Consider the following 26,084-nt stretch of genomic DNA (forward strand, 5'->3'; position numbering starts at 1 on the left):
TGAATTATGTGCATTTTTATTTGCGAGTTTATTTATCATGTTTAGGTATAAAAAAACTACACTTTTGGTATGCATTAGAACTGATCGGGACATATATGATATCATGAAATGTTAGTTAAATGTACAAACACATAAATAAATTATAATTAAACACTGCAGACATATTCTTCAATCGATAGCAGTTTATCATAAATGACGAATGGCATATACATTGTATGAACAAATCGTTTGAAACACATTAATACAATAAATTAGTTAAATAGTATAAGTTGTAAGAACAATATAATTGTTGTTATGATTTAAGTTCGTTAACAACAAAACATGAACGAGTCGCCTTTCGAAAATTGGGAAAAATATTCTAAGGGTGTTTGGTCGACCAAGATCAGTGTCGAAGAACCAAATAAAACGGTCGACCGTACGCTAGCGACCAACACAAATGCATGGATGGATCCAAATATTGGTCGACCGAATGTGCATAACCCACAATGCTGGTCGGTGATGAAATGTTTAGAATAATATTCTGCTATTCATAAGCAACATAGGAAGGAATATGGTCGACACAGAAGTTTACAATAGTGACAACAAAAATGACAAAAGCGCTACGTAATACATTCCATGACTAAAAATGATTATCAAACGCATGTATTAAAATACTAAGAACCATTTCCACCGTGTACAGAGAAAATAATGTATAATAATAACAATAAATTAATATGCACAAGTAAGATTTGAGTCGTGTGATATGACGAAGGAAATTTTAATTCACAATTACAAGAGTAACCTTCAGCTGTATATCATTTATGAAAACAAAATATATTTATGAATAATTGCCTTAGTATGAACTAATAGTTAATGTGTCACATTCGTTCACGTGAATACCGTGTGTGTTTTGTTGACACGTTAACGAAGATGTACTTACAGATTGCATGTACGAGCTTTCAGGACGTTAAACCGGAAATTACGATTTCAATCATTTTCCATTTGAACACAATGCGATCGCTGTGTGCGTGTAAAACATTTGTGTGTATATCCTTCATAATGTAACAATAAAAGTAGTGACTTTTGTTCACTGCAGCATACTTTTGCTTTATGGATTGTTCCCACAATGACCAGACAGTCCCTTACTAACGTCGAAACGAAATATATTACGTTAATACAAGAAACACACGATTCTTTATGTAATGAATTGCACATGTTAAATAAGCATTTGGTGACATTATTGCTTCGATATTCATGACACACAAAGCCTCGTCAGATACCTCTGAATGACTACAATACATTGTTGAAAACGAAATCACGAAGAGAAAAGATGACAACGAAAGTGGAAAGATTATTTAAATCGAAAACTTCAATGCAAAATGTGCCAAAATTAGACTATAATGTAAGCTATTTAAAACAAAGCATTAAAAATAAGGTGGTTGTCGGACGAGTCTATTTCGTTCTGCATGGATAAAATATAATATGATATCAAAACAGATAACACTTAGGTTTGACTCATCATCCGTTATATTGTTCTCAATCCAAAACATTTTATGCGTGCTTACAACTTAACTGACAATTATAAGATACACACATTATGTAACATGCATGCTTCTGTTTCCATAATTATATAAATATTATTATACATTACACATATGGTTCGTTTTGGTATCACGACGTTTTCCCTTTTTTTTTGTTTTAGATCAGGAATGAGTGTTTATCAATAGATGTATCTACTTAGAGATATAATAAACCTACATACTTTAAAGGTGAGATACAATTCAAAGGTATGCAATAAGGTACGTTGGCAACATAAATACACGTGAAATAAAAAAAAATGTCAGAATAATTATTTTTCGTGAATGTCATATTTAAAACGACAGATACATCACCACAAAGGATCTCGATGGCGAGATAATACTTGCATCTCGTGTTTTAATATTTCCTCTACGTAATGTTTTCATGTGTTTATCATTTCGAAAATGCCTCAGCAATTACCACCGATGGCATCGCAGTGAATACAGTATGTCTGGTCTGTTTTTGATATCCGATAATTATCTCCAGTGCACGGCATCGTATGCGTTATTAAGGCTGATGGACCGTTAATGCAATAAAATCCGCGTCGTTTGTCTGTCGTCGTCATGATATGCAGTCGATTCCACACAGGGATATAATTATTCCGATCTGAGCTGTACTTTATCCCTGTCGGCACATATTCCTTTACCTAGCAATTAACTAGTGTTTTACATGACGCGAGGTCAAGAACGGTCAAACGTACTTGGCTTTTGTGATCATTGTTTGTATAATGCTTGCCGTTTTAACTTTTAAGTGTAGTTAATGTCAATAGTAGTTAATGCTGAACAGTAAAACAGTTGTAACTGATCACTTTTCTGTTCTTTGTCATAAATCATTTTAAAATGATTTTAAATTTCTGATAGCGTCAACATTTCATTAGATGATGAAAACGTGCTAAGAAACCTTGCAGTTGATTACACAATCCTTTAATTACATTTACCCTTGTGATATTTTTGTTACTTTAACAGCATTTATGCTAGTGATGGTATATATGTATAAATTTATACATTGAAATATACAAAACACGTATAGCAGTCACTAATGCACCCATCATATACAAGCTTAAAGTAATAAGTGTGAATAGCATTAAAACATATGACATGCAATTATGTATTTACAGCATTGGCATTTAGTTACCTCCATCGTAAGCAGATGTGCCTAATTTTAACTTCATAGCTCGAGTAGCTACACGGATTAAAACGGATATATTAAGGCAATTACCGAAAAAAATATTCTATGGAAGCCAGTCACGTAAAGCGAATGCGCAAACAATGGCGTTTTCTTTATGTCGATTGTTTAACAAAGTTTAAATGGCGGTAGTTAGTTTTCCTTAACTGTGCTGTAATAGGCTGATAATATTCGAACTAAAACACTGTAATAAACATCAATACTGTACGACGATACTACAAATACGGCTTTTCGGAACATTAAAGAGTCGAATTATAAATCTTTATTAATATAAATGGCAAGCTTCCATTAAACATTTATCACATATGATGTTTATACGCCGAGCAAAGAAGACATATTGAATCATCTAGAAAGAACAATACCAAAGCATTTTACACGTTATTAACTTGAATTGTGTATACTAGTACAACATTTAATTTATTGAAAATCATTTTGAAAACTTATATTAAAACTTAACTCTAGTTAATACACTAGGAAATGATTCAAAAAGTCATACTGATCAGATCAAACAATCTGTTTGCCAGGTATCACGAAAGCAAAGTAGAATATTAAGTAGAATACGATTAAATGAAGCATATACGCCACGATTATATAAATGATAAAGTCCAGAACTTCAACCTTTTTAAACGAAAAAGGAAACATTATTCACGATCAACAGCTATGTCGTAAAATTGTGAAGAAAAACATCTTAATAACTGCAATTATTTCAGAAGCAAACACCTTATCTATAGCTCGTCAATATGACGGTCAATTCAAGTAGTATGATTAGAATGTATGATATTTAACAAAGCACTAGGAAAGTATCGATGACAAAGTTCACTTCAGCATCGAAGAATAAGAATGAAAACTCACGAGATGTAACAAAAACATGCATTTAATAACATGCATGCGTATCTAGAAAAAATGTTGACAATTTGACGGTCAATACGTGTGTTGTGTTTTAAAAGTAATGAACATTTTACAAAGCCATTGAGAAGTTTTGATGACTAATTCCACTCTTTTGATGTCAAATAACGAATGAATACTCATTAGGTGTAAGAAGCTTTCATGTAATACACTGCATATCGGATTATTTAGCAATGAAATACGGAATATTATAGTATTCCTATTACTTTCTGAATATTGGTCAAAAAAGTAAACGCTTCCCGTATTCCGCATACAAGCACAATGCAACACAAGTCAATTGACTTTGATATATTTCCTGATGTATAATCAAAAACTTAGGTATACAATATTATTGTTTTTGTGTTGTTTTGTAGTACATGAACACACTACAAAAACCGAATATCAGGAGTAGCTTTAGTAACGGGCTGATTTGAGAATCACATGGTGGCAATCCTTTTCTTGTAAACACAGTTATCATACACATCTACAAATGTGCCATATGGTATTTCCAAACATTGGTTTTAAAAACGATACATTGCTCAAAAATTGAAATGTAATTAAGAGTCATATATTGTTGCTATAATTATTCTTTTCCCACCAAAAAAGGAAACAATAAATTAAGTCCGACAGAAAAGCATGCTTCGGGACAATCTTCGAGGATTTATCTTCTTTGTTGCGGTAAGCATCAGTTGGTTTCTTAGCCTAAGGCCAATCAATTGACCACCAACATAATTGGAAACCCCGTTCTGTCATTTAAAGTCATCTTTTAACTGAGCGATACATATCGAATTAGTAGGTTTTACAATGTTGGGTTAATGCAGCGCGTGAATGTAGATTTCAATTAATTCTTTTTTATGAAAAAAAATGTCGAAACAACACACTTCAAATTTCGAAATAATATTATAACGAGTATCTAAAACAAGAAATGTGTTTGTCAGAAACACAATGCCCCTATTGCGCCGCATTAAAGCCATAAATTTAACCTTTGACCTTGACCTTGACCTTTCACCACTCAAAATTTGCAGCTCCATGAGATACACATGCATGCGAAATATCAAGGTGCTATCTTCAATATTGCACAAGTTATGAAGAAGGTTAAAGTTTTGATTAAAGTTTTTGAATTTGTTTTTTTTTTACCTTTGACCTTGAAGGATGACCTTGACCGTGACCTTTCACCACTCAAAAAGTGCAGCTCCATGATATACACATGCATGCAAAATATCAAGTTGATATCTTTAATATTGCAAAAGTAATGACCAAGGTTAAAGTTTTGGTTAAAGTTTTGGGACACACACACACACAAACAATGACAGACAGGCCAAAAACAAGATACCCCAGGTCTTTCCATTCGGGGCATAAAAACATATCAAATTTTGAAAATATTATAATGGTTATATTGGATATTACATCTTGACAATTATTAAGTGGGATGTTCTATTTACATGCACACACTTTTTAAAATGGTTCATTGCGTGATATTTTTGAATCAGTTGGTCTCTGATAAAATGTTACTAAATGTATATACTGCAAACAAAAAGGACAATCATGAACCCATTGCATTATTGGCGTTAACTTATTTTACATAAATGAAAAAAATGTAAAAGCTAATAAAAAATGAAACTAATAGGCTATTTTATTTTTAATTCTCATTATTTTAACAATTGTTTAAGCATGTTAAAGCCGAACATTAATTTAATTGTGAATTGATTATATGAGTGCTTATGGCCGATTATATAATAGGTTTGGCAATTAAGAAATATTTGTTGAAATCTTACTTCGTATCTTGCCTTTGTGTTGTGAACGAAATTGTCGCAAGGGCTAACATTTGTTTAATATCCTATTGGATGGTATAATACATGAATCATCCTCTGCGAAAACCCGGGCTTAAATTTCGGTTCAAAGCTTACAATGTCGACAATCAACCATTTCAAGATAACACATAGCTATGGATGAAACTCGATGACTAAAATAAGGAAAATATTAATTAAACTGTTTAAAATGCTTAGAGCCATTCTTTCGCGTACATGTAAGTGCAGTAATTACGCAATTTAAAACGAAATGTACAGTCAAACGTTCTTTTTAGAAATGAACAATACAAGTCTACCACGTTGACTTGAATTACGATAATGCATTAGACCGGCATCAACAAGAGCTTGGATATATGGTAACAAACAATGGAATTATACAGAATAACATTGTGTCATTAAATGCACATGGAACTTAACAAAGTCCAGTTCTACTTCATACACATAGCAACCGACTATTACATGAAGAAAGCTTAGTTAGTATACATTGTCAAGCCCTTATATACAAATTGGATATACGGTAACAAACAATAAAATTATATAGAATAACATTCTGTCATTAAATGCACATGGAACTGAACTAAGTGCAGTTCTACTTCTTACTCCTAGCAACCCACTATTGTATGAAGAAAACTTAGTTAGTATACATTGTCAAGCCATCATATAAAATTGAATCAGTATATATTATTTAGTTTAACTCGCAATTAATTGAGCAGAATATAATTTAATTTTAATAAAATAAAAACATGTTTATGCGTTACATTTGTTAAATCGCCTAAGTACAAACTACTAGTCATTGTATCGTATTCGTTCACTTGAATACCGTGTGTTTCATGTTCGCACTTTAACGCAAACGTATTGACCCATTGCCGGTATGCATTTTCAATATGTTAAAGCCGGAAATGACGATATTTATTTTTTGAATTTACAACACAACAATCTGATCGTATTTTGCGTGCAAAACATCAGTCTATGCGATCCTTTATGTAACAATAAATGTAGTAACTATGTTATTCCAGTTGCACAACTGCAGATAAGGTCTGAGTGACACAATCCATTTCTAAGGAAGAATTTAGGACGATAACAGATGACAACGAAAGTGGAGACATTATATTAAATAGAAAACCTGAATGAAATATATCTACTGTAATTTAAACCATGGAAAACAAAACTGTTAAAATATGACATGATGTTAAAACAACTGGAACTTAAATTTGACCCATCATCCGATATCTTTTCTGAATCCGAAAAAGTTCTGTACGTGGATGTGTTGCTTTCTTTGCATAATTATATTAATGTATTTTACATATTAAACATATGTTTCGTTATGATAATTATTACCTATTCATATGTTGATCCTTTATGCTCATGAGTTACTATATTTTCAATTGCTGTATCTACGATGAGATATATTCATAGAACATATTATACAATAGATATTCAAGTCAATAATGCATGCATTAGAGTTCAGTTGCAACGAAAATAAACGTGAACAAAAGACAATCACACGAAGTATTTGTCGTATGTAATAAACGATAGGTACATACCCAAAAATGATCTCGATTAGGAAAGTATACTTGCATCTCGAATTTCAAGTATTGCCTCTACATAATGTGTTTATGTTGTTTTGTATTCTGCTGTTTTGTGCTGTTTTGTGTTGTTCTGTACTGTTTTGTCAATCGGTCACTTGCCTTAAATAAAGGACCAACTAATTGTATAAAATAAGAATTCAATACTGCTCCAGCAGCTGGAGTTTCACTTCTTAATATAATATATTCCTTTATGTTTCGTCTTGAAAATGCCTCACCAATTATCACCGAGAGCATTGTATCCCTCCAGAGAATACAGTATGTCTGTTCTATGTATGATATCCGATAATTAACTACATTGCACGGCATCGTATGTTACTTCAAGGCTGATGGACCGCTTATGCACTGAAATCCGCGACATATGTTAGGTGCATGGTATGCTGTCGATTCTACACACGGATATAATTATTTCGATCATTGTTGCACTATATTTATGATGGCAATAAGAGCTTGTCACGTGCTTCTTTAAATAGCAAATAGCTATTAATATCTTATATGACGCGTGGTGATTTAGGAACGGTCACATGAACCTTACTTTTGTGATGAGTGTCTGTATATTGTTTGTTTGCCTTTTGAGATTTCAAGTGAAATGCGGGTTAAAAATTAACCGTTAAACGGACTAAGCCGATCACATTTTCATTTTAGAACACACCGTTTTGAAAATGATTGTGAATTGCTGATAGTGTCAACATTACATCAGACAGTAAAAACGTGATAACAAACCTCGAAGTTGATTAAAGCATTATTGTTTGACATTTTCCCTTCAAAAATGCTCAAAACTTATAAAGCATTCGTGCTAGTGCTGACACACATGTGTAATGTTGGACTTGAAAGTAATCAAACAACCATTGACCAGTCACTTATGCTCCCATAACGTATATGATTAATATTAAGTTTGAATATAAGTTAAATATATATAACGCAAGTATGTAATTACAGCACTGTAATAAAGAAGCTTGCCTATTATTCAAATGTGCAAAATTCCACTTTCAAAGGTCGAGTAGCTACATGGATATAATAAAGCAATAATAATAACAAAGTTTTGTTTCTGAATTTCAGTCTAAAAAACGTGGATAGTGCATGCGCTGAAAAAACTACAAATATTGGCGGTTTCGTTCGTTTGTTTTGACAAATTTAAAATGCTGGTAAACAGGAGGAGTACATTAGACCAGTTAGTTTCAAAAGTCAACTTATATATTTTCCGTCACTAAACTGTAAATAGGTCATAAATATTTGAACTTTAAGACAGTCTCTGTACTAAACAGCTAAACTGTGCGGCTGCAATACAAAATCGACCTTTCTGCACACAAGGAATCGATGTTCAGCCCTTCATACAGATACAAGACAAACTGCTTTTAAAAATATATCCCATAAATATTAATAATACAAATCGGTCGAAAAGTCATCTGCAAGTCAAAGTCGAGACCTATAAAGATATACCAATCAAATAACATTGGAAGCACGCATAGTTTATTGCTCTTTTTATATCATGTATAGCGTAAATTGAGATCAATGCATGGTACATTAAAAGTTATAATAGTTGAAAATATTGTACGCACGACAAACTCTTTAAAGACAGTCATTAAGTAACAATACTTCTAACACATACTTCATGTTATAAGCTTGAAATATAATCCATTGGTACAATATATAATTTACCAGCAAATTCGTTGAATTGATATCACCCGCCCAATAAATTTTGTTTACGCATGGTTGTAGTACTAACAGAAAAGGTATAAACGAAGTGTTATGCCTTTTGTAAATTATTTTTTTAACTCGTTTGTACCTGTAATTTCTAAGCACAAAGATGTATACATAATTCTGGAAAAAAACTGCTGGTAAATTTAGGGGTTTAGCGTATGACCTTACATGGAGCATTTGTGTAACCTTGACCCCTGATGTGAATCGTATGGCCTTACATGAAGTATATTGTGTGACGTTTACCTTAACCCTAGACTCGAACCTTGACTTTAACCCTAGACATGAATCTTACATATGACGCACAGCAAGGACAAAGATGGAGAAGTATTATGGAAGGTTATTAAAAAATCCACTGATGCATAGTGAAATAATGGCTAAATAATAAATATTTCTACAAATGGGTGACCTTTGATGTGTTACTTTGTTTGAGAACAATTACATCAGGACATTTTGAGAATCCATTTTAGTATCGTAAAATCGTTACCAAATAAGGCATATTTAATCAAAGTGTGTGTGTTTTTTACCTTTGTGTGTGACTGTGACCATGACCCTTGCAATCTGGATCTTATATTTGACAGTCATCTAGATAATGGAGAACAATTGGGGACAGTTAGTACCCCTTGATGCATAGTAAAGGAATGACTATACAATTAATAATTCATCAAATTTGTGATATTTGACCTCAATGTGTGAACTTGACCTTAGCCCCATAGGATTATGGGTGTTGAATGTGAAGCACCCCCAGATTATTGCGAACAACTATGACACGTTTCATGGCTCTGGCTTATAAGTTTATGGCGATAAAGCTCTAAGCTTATATAAACAAGCAATTTTTTAAGATACAAAGGGTCATGACCTTAGCCCCTAGGATTATTGGTGTTGAATATGAAGCACCCCCAGATGATTTAGAACAACTATGGAAAGTTGCCTGGCTCTCGCTCATGTGTTAATAGAGATAAATCTCCAAGCTTATATTAAAAAGCATTTTTTCAATATACAAAGGGTCATAACTCGTTTACGTTATTAAGAGATGGTGTACTATGCCATTTAGTTTGCATCATACCCTAATCCATATTATATACCCATACGAAGTTTTAATGAAATCCGCTAAAGCACTTCCAAGATATGGCTCTGGACACAAAAGTGCCGGACGGACGGAAAGACAGACAGACGGACGAACGCCAAAACAATATATCTTCGCCTATGGCGGGGTATAATTAATACTCATTTGGCCAGCTTTGTACATATGATTTAATTAGTCTTAAACAAGTTCATATACTAGTACATGATAAAAAAAAACATTTTAGGAATTAACACAATGAGTTTGTCAGTTAACAGGAATGATATCTAAAATATGAAAAATTGAAGCATACATGCCAGGATTATACTAATAATATAGTCCATAATTTCAAGCTCATTGAACGTATAATATGCACAGTTAAATATTCTCAATGCTGAACTGCTATCAATGACTTAAAAATCGATAAAATGAATGTCCAAGGAAAAGCAAACACCTTATGTATCCTCTAGAGCATATCTTGATCATATTATGGTCAATACAAGTGTGGGATTTTAAAAATTGTGATATTGGACGAAACAATAGGGGATTATCAATGAAGACCACTTCGGTGTCGAATATGCGTGAAAACTCTAACTTTTAAGATAAACAAAGCTTGCATTTAATAAAATGCAGATGTATCCAATAGAGAATAGCTTGACCGTCAATACTTGTGTTGTGTTTTAGAATAATGTGATATTGGACAAGGCATATGTGATGGGATTTAAAATAAATAATATATACTGTTTCAATGACTAAGTCCACTTTATCCGATGTCAAAAACAAATGAATACTCCTGAGATGTAAAATGCGTTCCTATAATTAAATATATATATATATAATTATTAACCATGAAATACGACACCTTATATTATTCATTGTGAATTCCAAACAATAGTCAGAAACGTAAACGAAGCCCGAATTACACATACATGTACAAGCGACTGATCAATGGGCTTCGATATATTTCTAAAGATATTATCGATGACGTAGTCAGAATACACTATAAATAGCAATCTTTTTTATGTAAACACACTCACCAAAAATCCAAATAATGATATTAAAAGACGATACATTGCTTCAAATGTTATTCACATTCGTTAGACAATTCGCTTATTCTTGTAATCTCAAACAAAAAGGGCAACACTAAAATTGCGTCTGACAGAACAACATACTTCGAGACGATCTTCAAGGATTTATCTTCTTTGTTGCGTTAGGCAGCAGCTGGTTTCACAGTCAAAGACCAATTGATTGGCCAATAACATAAATGTAAATTCATTTTTGTCATTTTTACACCTCTTGGAACTGAAAGATGCAAATGTTGCGCTGTTGGACGGATTGTTTTATTTTTCAATGTTGAGTTATGGCATCGCGAAGACAAAGATTTCAATTTATATTATTTTTTGCAAAACTTTTGCAACACTATATACCATAATGCATCCATTCTTAAATACGAACGTTTTATATTGACAACTCCGGAACAATATTGAGTGCGCTGTTATTTATATGCACATTACTCAGAATATTTCATAGTGTGATAATTGAGAATGAGTTTGTTTCTGATAAAGATTTAATAAATGCCTAACAAATGGACATACATGAGCCATTTGCAATATTGTTATTAACTATTGATAAATATTAAATGTGTCTTCTCCATATTTTTCATTAAAATTGCTTATTTTGTATATCTTGATTACATGTAAAATTCATTTCAATATGCGTGTCCTATCAATTATGCTTTACATGTACAGAAAGAGACACTTCCGGGTTGACTCTTTTGCTTCTATTGCTTTTTAACTGCATATTCAATCAGTAAGACTGTTTGTTTTTACATACTTAACATGTCTTTAATATTGTTATAGTTAAATCTCGCGTAACTCATTTATATTGATGTTTAACGTTTTCTTAAATGGTAGCGTCCTCCTTTTTTGCCACTCGGCATTACTATAAAATATATATATATATGTATTTGCGGTTTTGTTGGCAATATTTGTAAAAAAATCAAACATATTTAATTTCAAGATTTTAAACAAAGTATCTTATGATAAGACTGCTGTTTTGCAATGAGACAAGAAACAAATGCAATGCATCCAACACATAATAAAGTTAATATAAAGAACAAGAATTCAATCTCTTATTATCCGATATTACGGCGATCACAAATATGGTAAAAACATTCTTATTATTTGTACACGACTAAATATAACATTGTAAAGGTCTCACCAACAGCCTTATTACGGATGATTTGTTTCAGCTAAAGTTTATATACTTTTTTACCAAGTAAGTACTTATTTTGCATAATATTAAGCTTACTTTGATCTTTACAAATCATACATACGGCAAAGTAGTTAAGTTAGTTTGTTTTCCATACATTGAGTAAACGATTCGTGCTATTTGACTTTCAATAAGCTTGTTTGCATTTTATTCTAAGCATATTTATTGTAGTTGTAGTGTTTCACATATGATTTTTAAATGTATGCTGGCTTCTAAATCGAAATACTTTAAGCACTGCACACTGTTGCACATAAAGTTCAATTTAGATACTAACTTAAACGTTAGCGATTCAGTCACTTTACATTCTACATTCCAATATCAAGATATGTCTGATACTCAAAAACCAAGCCGAAAATTCTACTATCTGTTAGCTTCAAAATGATTGGAGTGTCAAGTCAATGCTTGGATTTCATCTGTCAAGCACGCTATTATGCTAACTTCCTTGTCAGATATCCATCATGGAAGTGAATGCCTTGGTCGAATACGATTTTATTCGTATACGATTCTTATTGATACCCAATCGCAGCATATGAATTGTTTAACAAATAAAAGACAGCTTAAACAAAACTTAGTGTTCTGTTCGAATGGTGACACTGATTACTTTACTTCACAAAGCTCCATCATAAGTTGTAGTTTTATACGGGTTTTTGTTTAAGAGAACCATAATAGTCTTCTCAGGTTTTATCACTTATTGTATTCGGAGTAAATGGTAGTTAGTTGAGCCCGAAACACGTGTAGACGAGATGAAATCGGCAGTTTGGACGTCTTCATTTTTAATTAAATGGATCACCCTAGCGTACTTTTAAATGGTGATGTTGGAAAACAGACATCTGTATTTTGCATATTGTTTAAGTGTTGAATCTATATATTTTTCAAATGGATACAACAATGTCAATTGTTTTACAATACAGATATAAACACACAGTTTCCCGACAAATGATACAAACAATATTAAAAAGGCAAAATAGGTCCGAATCACCGTCTGTCGATTAGATTTTAATGAAATTGCATAATACTATTTTTTCAGCTTAATATGTTGTCAGACAATAATTGTTTTTTTGCCGAAGATATGCGATTTGGTAGTGGAACGATTTTGTTTTGCGTAACTACTCAAAATTCAAAAGCTTTACCGTACCCAATTATCAAACACATAAATAATATATAATACACTTATACAATTACACATCATAGTGTATACAATTGTACTGTAATGTAGTGTGATTCGATAAGATGAGATATTATGTGATATTAAATTATGTGATGAGATGTGATTTATATCAATGCATCGTACTGTAATATATTATAATATAATGAAATGCAATATAGTATAATGTAATGTAATTTGCTATAATATTCCCCTGTGGTACTTCAAATACTGGATTTATTGTGTAGATAATATAAAACATAATTGTGTGTGTTCACACCTTGATATATTTAGATATAACATGGCAATTTATGCGTGCGTTAAATACAAAAACAACACAGTTAATTGCATTTAACAACAATCAGCAATCATAACTTATTTAGTATATTGATTTGATGACGGCATTTAACAAAAATCAACACGTATAACTAATACAGTATATTGATTAAATAATGGCATGTAAAAACAATCAGAAATCATAACTTATACAGTATGTAAATTGGTTTCATTGGTTTATATACGTTGTATTGAATAGTTTTGCACTATAATATTTTTGCGATCGCGTAATGCCTCTGATATGTTATGTACGTGCTTAATCTAATCCTTTCCTTCCTAATCTAATCATTTGTTTGTTTTTAGCGACTGAGAGAGTAATCGTACCTTTGCTGATCTTTTAATAACTTGAAACATAATTTATTATTATTTGGCGCATTGTAGTTTTATTCTATCCGCATCGGAATGCGAATTAATATATATTAGCAAAGCATCTTTATACATTATTTAAGCGTCTCTACATTCTTTGTCCAGCCATATATGCCGAACTGATATACTCAAATATTAAGGATGCTATGCCCCCATGAAAGATAACAACTAAATTAATAAATAAATACAAATTTATTTATAACAATTAATTTTATTCAAAAATGCAATGTTATATAAATTATTGTGAACATTCTTAGATACTTAAGGAAAGCAGAATACCCGAGAACGATTTTGAAGGAAATCGTGTCGAACAACATGTCTTCTACTATTTTCGTTGAGTGTTCGCCGTTTTTAACAGTATCTGTCAAAACATGGCGGTTAATTCCAGAACTGTCGCTTACCGGTTTAACATAATTGGCCCACATACTTATGCTAGTAAATGCGACTGCCCTTCATGAATTACAGATGTGTGTGTGTGTGTTGGGGGGGGGGGGGTGCCGTACAAAGGATTTTATCAACGTTTCCCATATGCGTTATGTTGCCGTGTCTAGGTTTAAGGAATTGTTTTATGGTTATAGATTTACCCCTTGAATATCAATACGATTACGCATACACTGACGATATTTTTAACGTGAAATATTTAAAAGCTTCTTAACATGCATGTATGCTTGACAACTATATGTTTAGCAGAGTAATAACAGAACATAATTTATTGAAAACGTTTCGGAGTGCACACATCTTGCAATGAATAACAAACACGCTGCACATTGCATCTAACCTATATCTGCAGTATGTTTTTGGAACGCATTTATATGCTATATTTCGATATCATCATATCTTCATAGTGTTTTTCCTAGGAGGGCAAAGGGGCATTGCGCATTACTTTCAAAACGGGCATTTCAGCGCGCAGTTTAGGCAAAAAAGAACAGAAACGTTCCCTGAATACCTGAATTACGGGGAAACATGTAATCGCATCAGAAGCAGTTGCGGAAAAAATAACATATAAACAAGCACATTTAATGGTAATTGATGTATTTAACTTACTATGATTTATATAAATATATTTACATTGCAATGTACATTTAAGTTCCATGCTGTTTCAATAAACTGTACAGCACGACAAACATAATAAAGCAATATATGCATATGAATCTGATTATACACAGATCCACTAACATATAAAAGAAACCATGTTTGTCTTATCCCATTTTCTAACAATAGTCTTGCAAGATGTTTTAAAAAACATTGCGAGTAAATTGATCGCTAACAATATGCAAACGCTCCTTTCCGTGACATACATCCACCGGGTAGATTACAAATAAATAAATAATGTTGTTGCTATCTAAAAAATAAATATGCATCGTTGATTATCACAGACATTTCATTAATTCCTTCTTAATGTATAACCTCCATCGTTAATTCGATCGTTTGCGATGTTATTTGCCATTTTTGCCGAGTCACAATTTAATTCTGTATAGTCCGCCATGTTTTTAAAATGTCAGATGATGTAAGCGACAGGTGCGCATAGCAACGTTAAATCGTATACGCGATTCGCATTTTGTTAAATTAGTATACGTCTCAGTAATTATTTCAATAATTAGATCTAATTATCTTAAAGACGAAAACGATAAAGAATAAATTTGTTTGTGTTTTTAAATGTAATTATGCGTAAAAATATATGTTTTGATATAACTAAATTATGCATGCAATGCACAATTGCCACGAGAATAACATCGAGTTTTTCATCAAAAGTCTCCGAAGTAACGATTTTATCGTGGAGGAGTACACATTGCCGACCGAAAAGTTGCGCTTGGTATACCATAGCCTCTGGCATTATCGATTGATACGGACACGTGGTTATTCACGCATGACTAATGCACAGCTTTGGAGCAGTCATTAAGACCTACCTATAAATCGAGCACTGTAATAGATTAAATCTGCTTAATTAATATAGTCGATTAGAAGTTGACGTCTCTCAAGTAAATCAAGCACAGTCGGAGCGTAACAGACAATCAAGGACGCTGATTTTGCGGACCCCAAGTTAGGTCATAAGGATGTTATCGATTAGGGCGCGTGGCGAAATTTGCCTTTGAAAAGGGCAGAGACGCTATCCGTGAGGGCGGCGTGGCTTTTCGCCACGCTAAAATGGCCTGGGAAAAACACAACTTCAGCACCTTCGAACAAAGTCGCATAGTTTTGAACGTATCATTGAAACTGAGTTTTATTATCTCTTGCAGTTTGCCATCCGTTAAGACATGACAGAAATAACATTTTGCTTGTGTATTATTCCACGTTTTGTGTTGCAGATGTCAATGACAGGTCCGCATAAAAGTGTACTATACCGTGGAGACGCTGTAATCCCCTTCATGTTCCAGTTCAAATAATTCTCTTCATGGGAGTATATCATGTTCATATTATTTGTAGCAATATGTTAACATTGGCAAAGTACATAGGCAAATAAAAGCGAATGTCGCCTGCCGAATAATTGAAGCAGACGACTTCATCTGATCACTTGATACTTGTTCATCAGCATACCCATCATGATATGTTCCTGTTAAGTTATCAACAGATTCTATTAAATTGCGCCGTTTCCACATAACATAATGCGCTAAGTTAACAAACGTAAAATCTGTATGCACTTTAGATTAATTCCGTAACACACTAACTGTTCGTATTTGTTTTAGAATTTGTACGAAACGCTTGTAACAAAAGGTTACAAATACATGTCTAGGCCGATTAACTAGTGATTATCCTACTGATCAATACTTCTCTTTATTTAGTATCATGTTAGCAAATATCATCGAAATTTGTTAATGTTTTATAATTGTACCACAATAAAGGAATTATTTAATAATTTACCTCGCTTTTTATTCGACGTCTCCGCTGCAATTAAAATGTAAAGCAATTTACTCACGATTATAATCATGATTCAAGTAACATATATGATTGACAATCCAAACTTGTAACAATTAAACAACTTTTAAGTAAGTAAATGTTAAACGTCCAACACTGTTGGCTTGTGGGGCTTATTGGTTGCGATTGAAATTTGAACAAAGTTTACTGTGTTTATATTGTAATAGGTATTTACTATATGTTTATTGTATACATTAAATTTTTTTATAATTATGATCACAAAAAACACTTAAGGTTGTGTGATTATATCTAAGAAATAATGTAGAATAACGATACAATGATAATAAAGTTTGCATAAAATGTATATATTATTAAAACAAGACAATATATACCTGTGTCCTTACCGCTTAGTACGTGGACTTTCGTATTAGCAATATGCATATTGGACGACCTACAAACATACACACCACTGTCTTCCATGGTCGCTTTATCTATGCTCAAAATACTAGTAAACGTTTTATGAGCAATTGATAGTTGCTTTAACAGTCTTACACCCCTATGTTTTCCGACGTCACTTTTTCACCGTTTCGGAACCAGTCTATCTCGTCCGGTGTATAATGTTGCCCTGTCACGTTACAGTGTAACGTGTCTGGTTCCCCGCGTTCCACGTACTGTTCTCCGCTGATGGTGATTTCCATGGCTTCCGCTTTGGAATCTGAATAAAAAGAGAACGTGGCTTAGGCAACGCATGTTTTCGGATATATTAAGAAATGGGAATGGAATAAACATTGAAAATCCATGGTGTCCATGCTTATCAAAGGCAATTATGCTACTTTGTAATGACGTCAAAGTAAAACATATATTAGCTTGGGGTGTTGTTTACATTTCGGAAACAAGTTTGTCAGGCTGCAACACTTATTGACGATTGCTAGCTACCATTATCATACAACTTTGCTCATTGTTTATGAATACGTAAAAAGGATGTCATCTGTTGATTTCCTTCTTATGTTAATGCTCCAAGTTTGTATGCAAAGTATTATTTACAGATAGATTATAAGCGATTGCGAAATGCTATTTGATGCATTTTTTTCCATATATCTCACTTTCAAGATGTTAATTTAGTATGACCAAAATAATTGTTTATCATTCGCATATGGCATTTGCAAGTTTGCAATTAGCATATAACTGCGGTTGTCCAAGCAAAATGCCATTTTATAGGAGACGTAATCAAACAGGAAACATGACGACGCCACGAAATACTGATTTCAACTTTAAATAATTAGTAGTTTCATATAAATGGTAATGCAATCCTTAGTGACGTCTGCATATAAGCTATAAATAATACAATGTATTGCAACAACTTTTTTTCAAAGTCAATGCAAAATATATGTTTTCACGAGACGTAATTAAGCTGGAATCATGACAACGCTTCGAAATAAAAATGTCAACGTTGAGTTATTAGTTTAACATAAATAATTAGCCAATGCCAAGCTTCGTCTGCATTTAAGCTACGAACATAAAGTTATATTACAAAGCTCTTTTCAAAGTTATTGAGCTTACAACGCTGTATATCTTTAACATGATTTAAGTGATCAAAAGCAACCGAATGTAAGTACAACATACACAATTTAAGAACAATATCCGCATTAGAATTTAAGCTATTGGGCTTTAAAATGATTTCTAGTTTTTAAACAGTAAAAACAACTGGTCTCCGATGTAATCTACCTACACATAAATAAATAATGTATTTCCACCCATAGTTCTAGAGCAGAAATCTAGCAAGTTCTTCATGCAGACGTGCTTGATCCTAAGTTTTTAGATTGGCGTTATTGACCGGAAACCACCTGCTGGTTTGTATGCTTGAGCCGTGCTCTGTGAAAATGGGGTTTAATGAATGTCCGTAAATTGTCGTCCCAGATAAGCCTGTGCAGTCCAGGGACGAGACTATCCGCCAAAATTGAATTTTTGCTAAGGAGAGACTTTCTGCAAACGAAAAATTTCATAAAAAAGGAAAGTGGCGTCCCTGATTAGGCTGTGCGGACAGCACAGGATAAATTGGGACGACACTTTACGGTCATGCATTTAACCTATTTTTTTAAAGAGCTCATTTCATTTTAATGTACAGACAACTCCACCCAATTTACTCTTTAAGGCCAATGTACCGCTGTCTAAATGTAAGCTACCTACATGTACACAAACACTGAAGAGAAATATCTTCATCAATACCCAAATTATTCAGCCTTAACCGTCCTCCGATTATAAGTAACAAAGACCTTAACCTTGATCCGACACGTTCCAAAACAGTACCAAAGTAGGTAACCATGCTTGATTAATCCAAAGTTTAATCCATATTGGGGAATTCAAACTAAATTAATTGAACTTAAACCACATGCTTTACGCCGCCCACTCGCAATTGTGATTGATGACGATGATGGTAATTAATGATGATGATGATGATGATGATGATTATGATGATGATGATGATGATGGTGATGATGATGATGATGATGATGATGATGATGATAATGATGATGATGATGATGATGATGATGATGATGATGATGATGATGATGATGATGATGATGATGATGATGATGATGATGAATGATGATGATGATGATAATAATAATGATGATGATGATGATGATGATGATGATGATGATGATGATGATGATGATGATGATGATGATGATGATGATGATGATGATGATGATGATGATGATGATGATGATGATGATGATGATGATGATGATGATGATGATGATGATGATGATGATGATGATGATGATGATGATGATGATGATGATGATGATGATGATGATGATGATGATGATGATGATGATGATGATGATGATGATGATGATGATGATGATGATGATGATGATGATGATGATGATGATGATGATAATGATGATGATGACGATAATGAATACGTTTTTAAACCTGTAAATATGCCATTAGCGATAACAATAATAATGCATAGTGGTAAAACAATGAATTTCGTGTACATATGCTCAGCGGCAATCTTAACTGGTTAAATTAAGATAGACAAAAACGGAATGTATCAAACCAACAAAAATTGAAAAGCGGACAACACGTCAAATGTAAGTAAAAGAAACCAACCAATTACAGTAAGTGAGACCAGTCTCCGTATATTCCTATTGGTTGATGCCACCTGGCACTCATACACGCCCTCGTCTTCAGGTTGCACATTTTTAATCATTAGATCCCATTGGTTCTTAAAGTCTACGTGACCAATCTGTATCCGGTCGTCCGCAACAACGGTCATCGTACCGGATGTCAGTGGAAAAGAATGTTCATGTCGCCTCCAAACGACCTATATAAGTAGAACATAAAGTTATATTTTTATTTTATAGTTGTAAGAATGCATACTTTTAAATAGGTTAAATTTGATTAACACTGCATTTTGTTGACGCATTCATTTTGTTTGAATAGTTTAATAATATTATTCATCGGAAGTAATGTATATACATGTATTTAAATGCATCAAAATGAGTTGATAATGATGGTCATTTAAACGATATCCAATATAAATCTATTTAAATGGAGTTCAGAGACGTATTAAGCAATCAGACCTAAAGTTTACAAGTCATTACTTTGGGATGCAGAAATCGACATTCAAAGACTACTTTGATCTTAATAAATATAAGACTCAAGTATGCTAATTTCCGATTTGACGGCTTAGAGACAATGTATCATTGTTCATGAAGAACCTTATTGCACTAAATGCCCAGCTTTTACTACAGAAATCGATGTTTTACTGAAAGGCTATAAAGGCGGTGCAAATTCATATCTGCAGAAAATTAACCGATGGAATATTAAATTTAAAAATTGCTGGATTAAGCCGTCGATTAAGATATAAGATGTTCTTGTTCTTCAATGAGTATCTCTTAGATGTGACCGATAAATTAGTACATAATTGATTTAGTTTATCGGACCGTTTAGGGCATTGCAAGCGTGCATACATGTAAGAGGCATCCATTGTTGAAATCCAAACGCTCAGTTTAAACACAAATGTTATTATTGAAAATAGTTTTGCCATTATCAACCGCTTTGCAGAACCAAACCAAAAGCGCCATAAGGTCTGAAACGAAAATGTAATTCATCTTCTAAACCACATTTTGTATAATGTACAGGTATTTGTTTGTTGTTAAATATACATCAGCACGTTCATCTTTCCATTTTGTATGAATATCAACGAATTTGTATTTAGAATAATACCTTATTATTGACTGCTAAAATGCGAGAATAAAGCGGAAACCATCACACGGCTATGAAGAGTACGCACAAGATGCTTACATATACATTTCTCCAGTTCCAAACATGTAAGTGTATTGTTATGTTTGCAAGGATATAATATTTTCAAAAAAAAATTTAGTGTTCAAGAACCGTTTGTCATATAGTGAAAATACACTATATTAATTTACATATAAACGGTGATAACGGTAATAATATCAAACTATTTGACACAAATAAAAGATCAGCGATACTTAATTACGAGAGACACTACAAGTTCCGATTTTACAGCTGCGTTTATAGAAAAAAAATGGTTGATGCCAAACTGCAAAACTGTCTTATTTAGCTATATAAATAGAGAGGCAATTCAAACCGTTTTGGTTCCAAGCTTGTACACGCTGCATCTCAGTACCGCCAGCTCCCCGCGCCGGAAAGTGACATTCAAGGGACTCGACAGGAAGTCGGGCGCAGGCGTTTCCGGTCTGACGTTGTAACCGGAAGCTGAAAAGAGTGTCGAGTATCTGAAGGACCGTTTCGAGAGAACACACACAGACATTTATTGCCAACTCATATTTAAGGGAAAAGTTTTGGTAGGCAACACTGTTTTATTATTGCATAATAACGCATACATCAGTTCATCCGTCTTGAAAAAACACAAAAATGCTATAACAAATAAAAACATTATTTTATTATCATTTAAATATTTAATTTTTCTTTCAATAATTTCAAATGCCTTTGTAATATGCAAAAAAGTAAGTAACAGTCATTGTTTGATTTATTAATTACAACAATTTAAATTCAATAATAGTTTTAGTAACTGAATGCGAGTGATTAAATGATAGCATGAAATCAAATTCAAGATTATGACACAATATGGAAACAAGGATTGTTTTAATAATATTCGGACGGAAAATACGATTAGGACATAGATAAAAAATAATTCAAACATACATATAGTATTCATTGAATGTTTGTAACAAACTATAAGTTTTAATAAAACATGATTCGATAAATGCAATGGTAATAAAATGATTATTTTTCTCTAATTGTTTATCACCAGCATACAAACCAAATAAGGATATTATCAAATATATTATATAATTATGTATGCATATCATAACCTTATTATTGGACATACTGATAAAACACACAAATGTAAAAAAAAAGGTTGTAACGGCACTGTTATTGGACGTTCATTAAATGTAACCGTTCAAAATGTATAACCAACAAATGTCGTTAACATAAAAATCAGTCAAAAAAAAAACTGATGTTATCACAAACTTTGTTGTTTTTGCCAGGAAACAATACACATGCATCTAGACAGATAACTCCTGTATATGTTATAATTTGTTAAATTGACAAATTATGTCATACATAATGAAAATTGTTTTACAAGCTATAGAGCGACGCGACGATATACCTATACCATACAAAAAAGTTTTGTTTCACGTTTATTGAACAAACATAAATGATATGTAAGAAGAGATTAATGTTTTATGCCTAAATGATTCAACGAGTTCACGTAAAGAAATCATAGCAGGATGCAAAAGATTTATCCCAGACTGCTTTGCCAATATATTCATATTGTAAGATGATGAAATTCAGTCAGTTACTCATACAAAGTTAATATTAGAGTAATCTAAATGTTAATATCATCAATAATAAGTTAAATACTAAATTTCACGTAGCAGGGAACGAGTCCCATGTTCACCAGAAGCATTTTGCCCGCAACTATGTGACCATCATGACTGAACAACTATATCTAAACTCTATGCAAAAATAATATATTAATAGCTTCACGAACTGTTTAAATGTTTGTATGTTTTATTCGATGGTTATAAATTAGTAAAGCGATTTATATTGCTTATTTTAATGGAACATCATCTGTCATTGTGTAATAAATATTAGAGTTCCGTTTGAAAATTGTGATTTCACAAATATGTGAAAATATGACTTTAAAGCCTTAAATAACTCAAAGATTTTGGTAATTGTTGTTTCCAAATTATTTTAACTTGTTTTACATAAATATGTTAGATATGCAACACAAGTAAATATTCTGTCTAGAGACAATGACCCATGTGCTTTGCCTTATCTGCCCTTTTGCGATTAAGTTTCTAGTACGTTATAAATCCAGTTACACTCGTTGGCTTGCTGAATGACGCGAATAATAATTCGTATCGATTTAATTGACTCTTAACCCGTGATTGCACCTGTCATGGACTGATACTACATTGCCAACACGCAAAAACCATATTTTTGAAAGAATCATATTGTATCTGGGCCAAGCGTTAAAGATAGCTTAATATCTCCTACAGATTTTCTTACAGACAGTGTTCAGATTGTATCAATTTTGACACAAGCTATTTCGTTAGAAGGCGTATAATTGATGGTTGTTAGGTAATAGGTTATTTTTAAATAAGTTCAATTATGACAGAGGTTATCAGATGGATCAAATTGTAAAAAGCACCACCTTTTATAACTTTCTGCACGGGATACACCGGAGGCAAATGATTATTCTAACACAGCGCTCGCTGATCGTTCTTAACACGAAAAATGAAAATGCGTAACTTATCGTCTTTTGAACATATCATAGGAAATATATTGCTGTCATTTGATGAACTGTTGTTTTTTTATATTGTAACTTTATTAAACTTGCGAAAAATACTCGTGGTTTATTTTTGACGCATAACAACTCAAAATTGTTGTTTTTTTTTATAAAAACTGGTAAATACAGCATTAGTAATTATTTTTGTTAATGAGTCCTCAGTATACCGTAACATAATTCGGTGCATGTATTCATTTGAGAATTGGTTTTGTCATATATGCTGATACTTGGTGTCAGCACAACCATAATGCTGTAGATTTTTATCACTCAATAGTGTTTGTCTAACAGAATAATTTCGCTATGAGACGTTAAAGGGGCATGGTATTGCAAAATATTGTGTGCGACTGTTAAGCATTAACAATTGATAAATGATTCGATTTTGTTTGTAATCTGGTACGACGTCTTGATATGGCATCAACATATGTATGACTATTACATGATACATCTCGAGACGTAGCCAAAACAAAATGTGGTATTTATTATTTATTGAAGCTATTTATTGCTGTAATTAAGAAGTTAGGGTTTTCATTCGTCCCACAAATATGTAAACGCTTGATGTTAATGTCATCATTATAATTGTGTGTTTTTTTATTGAAAACCTAAAGAACGTCTTAAAATATAAGACTTGTTCTTGCACTTATATATGGGTGCAAAGTTGTCATATTGAATAGTTATATTTGTGTTTGCAATTGTTCTAAGGCAAAAACAATCTTGAAAGAGTTCTCGTTCGATTATCTGTACTGATAATTGCCTGCAGACATGCGCTTCTGACTTATTGACGTAGCTAAAAGCTTGAGCGAAATGAAAATTTAAAATGTGTGTTTCAAGTTGCGGTATTCTTTGTTTATTCACATGTTAACGTGATTCGCAACAAAGTTTTCTCAGACAAATGTACGTCATGTTCCATTGATTACATCCAGCTACAAAGATTTAAGCTGTTAATCAAACAGTACGCACCGCGAAATCTGATAAAATCGTAACAAAGTTCTGCATATCAGCCAAATTGCAGAAAGAAACATGTGTCTTTATTTGAATGATCAAGACGAATGAATATAAAAATCGAAATTGATATTTTGTCCACATTAATGCAATGTAAATCAATACAAAGTTTACGTAGGGAGGCATTTTGAATTCAATAGAGAAGATTTTCCTGCCAAGGAATGACCACTATAAGGCAGAAACTTCGGGGTTATGTAATTCGTATGATTTTCACAACACAACTTTGAACCAGATTCCCATGAAAGGCATACCTACTGCAAACGGATATGACCTACTGCACATGGGTACGAATAATGCGAACATTTTACTAAGCTTAAGTTCAATGCGAGTAACAAATTCCCGTCGCCTTTAATGCCCTGGTTCTATATTGTTTATATCTAATTCGGAATGCTACTAAGTGGGATCTCTACCATACAACTTTATAATTAAAAAACTAAGTTTAGAACAGCGCCAAGTACGTTGTGGCAATTTGAAGATTGCCATATCGTTTAATCTACATGTGTTAACATTTGTAACGCCTATAATATAAAAACCAGTCATAAGTTATAACGGTCCGTTATTTGTAATTAAATGGATACACAACTATTTTGTGCACATAATGAATGAACGGTTAATATGAAATCGAAAACAAATAGTAAGAATCAATGAGCAAGATGAGCAATATAACGTTTTGAGGGGATTATTAAAGTTCGTTTTCTTTGAATGACAAATTGCATTTCTATTTACTGAATATTTAACTATTAAAACAAACGTTATCCGTGAAATTTAATGTGTTTTGTCGTTTTAAAGCATCTTATAAGACACTCTGACCATTGATGTTTTTACATACCATTGATAAGTTACTTTAAGGATATCATTTCTTGCGAAAGGCTCGTTAAATAATAACATTCCGTAGCCAGTTTGATACAATATGGCCTGAACTTACCTCATGCGTCATATCTGTTTTATGTAACAAATTAACTCACCTGGAAATTCTGCAACTACGACTGCCGCGTTCATAAGCAAGATGGCCCCAATCTGCCACCTCGTGACGAAAGACGTCATGCTCTTTGCACTTGTCATGTACATATTATAGCTGTTTAGTTGGTAATATCCGATTCATTTTTTTTGTCTCATCAATATATCGCGTGGATTTAATTACGAATAACACCATTATAATTTACAAACACTATTTTAATTGAGCTCTGATTTGTAACGCTAAACACGAGTTATTTAAGTCATCGTTTTACTTAGTTAAATCGATGTTTGTTTTGTCATTTAGTTTAGGAGACCTTATAATACAATAACATTTTAATATTCAATTGATGAGGATATAAAAGACGTTTGACTAAAATCTTTCTACAGGTTTAAACGCTAACCGAAATATTATTGCGTTATCTAATTAAAATACTACTACATTCATACTAAGTAATATTATCTAGTAAACAAGTATCTTTCCATCTCCATTGTTGTAATAGTCTTTAAATAGTTT

At 32.6% G+C, this 26,084-nt stretch overlaps 1 protein-coding gene across 1 annotated transcript; it reads right to left on the reverse strand.

Annotated features, from left to right (window-relative positions):
- Nucleotides 1-17,190: 17,190 nt before the first annotated feature.
- Nucleotides 17,191-25,657, reverse strand: LOC127845981 (lachesin-like). Its single transcript, XM_052377160.1, has 4 exons — nt 25,579-25,657; nt 21,383-21,510; nt 19,876-20,089; nt 17,191-17,467 (listed from the first exon to the last, which is right to left on the reverse strand). The coding sequence occupies exons 1-4, from the start codon at nt 25,655-25,657 to the stop codon at nt 17,301-17,303; spliced, it is 588 nt and encodes a 195-aa protein (XP_052233120.1). The 3' UTR covers nt 17,191-17,300.
- Nucleotides 25,658-26,084: the final 427 nt, after the last annotated feature.

This window comes from Dreissena polymorpha, chromosome 9 (assembly GCF_020536995.1).
Source record: "Dreissena polymorpha isolate Duluth1 chromosome 9, UMN_Dpol_1.0, whole genome shotgun sequence".
Taxonomy (NCBI): domain Eukaryota; kingdom Metazoa; phylum Mollusca; class Bivalvia; order Myida; family Dreissenidae; genus Dreissena; species Dreissena polymorpha.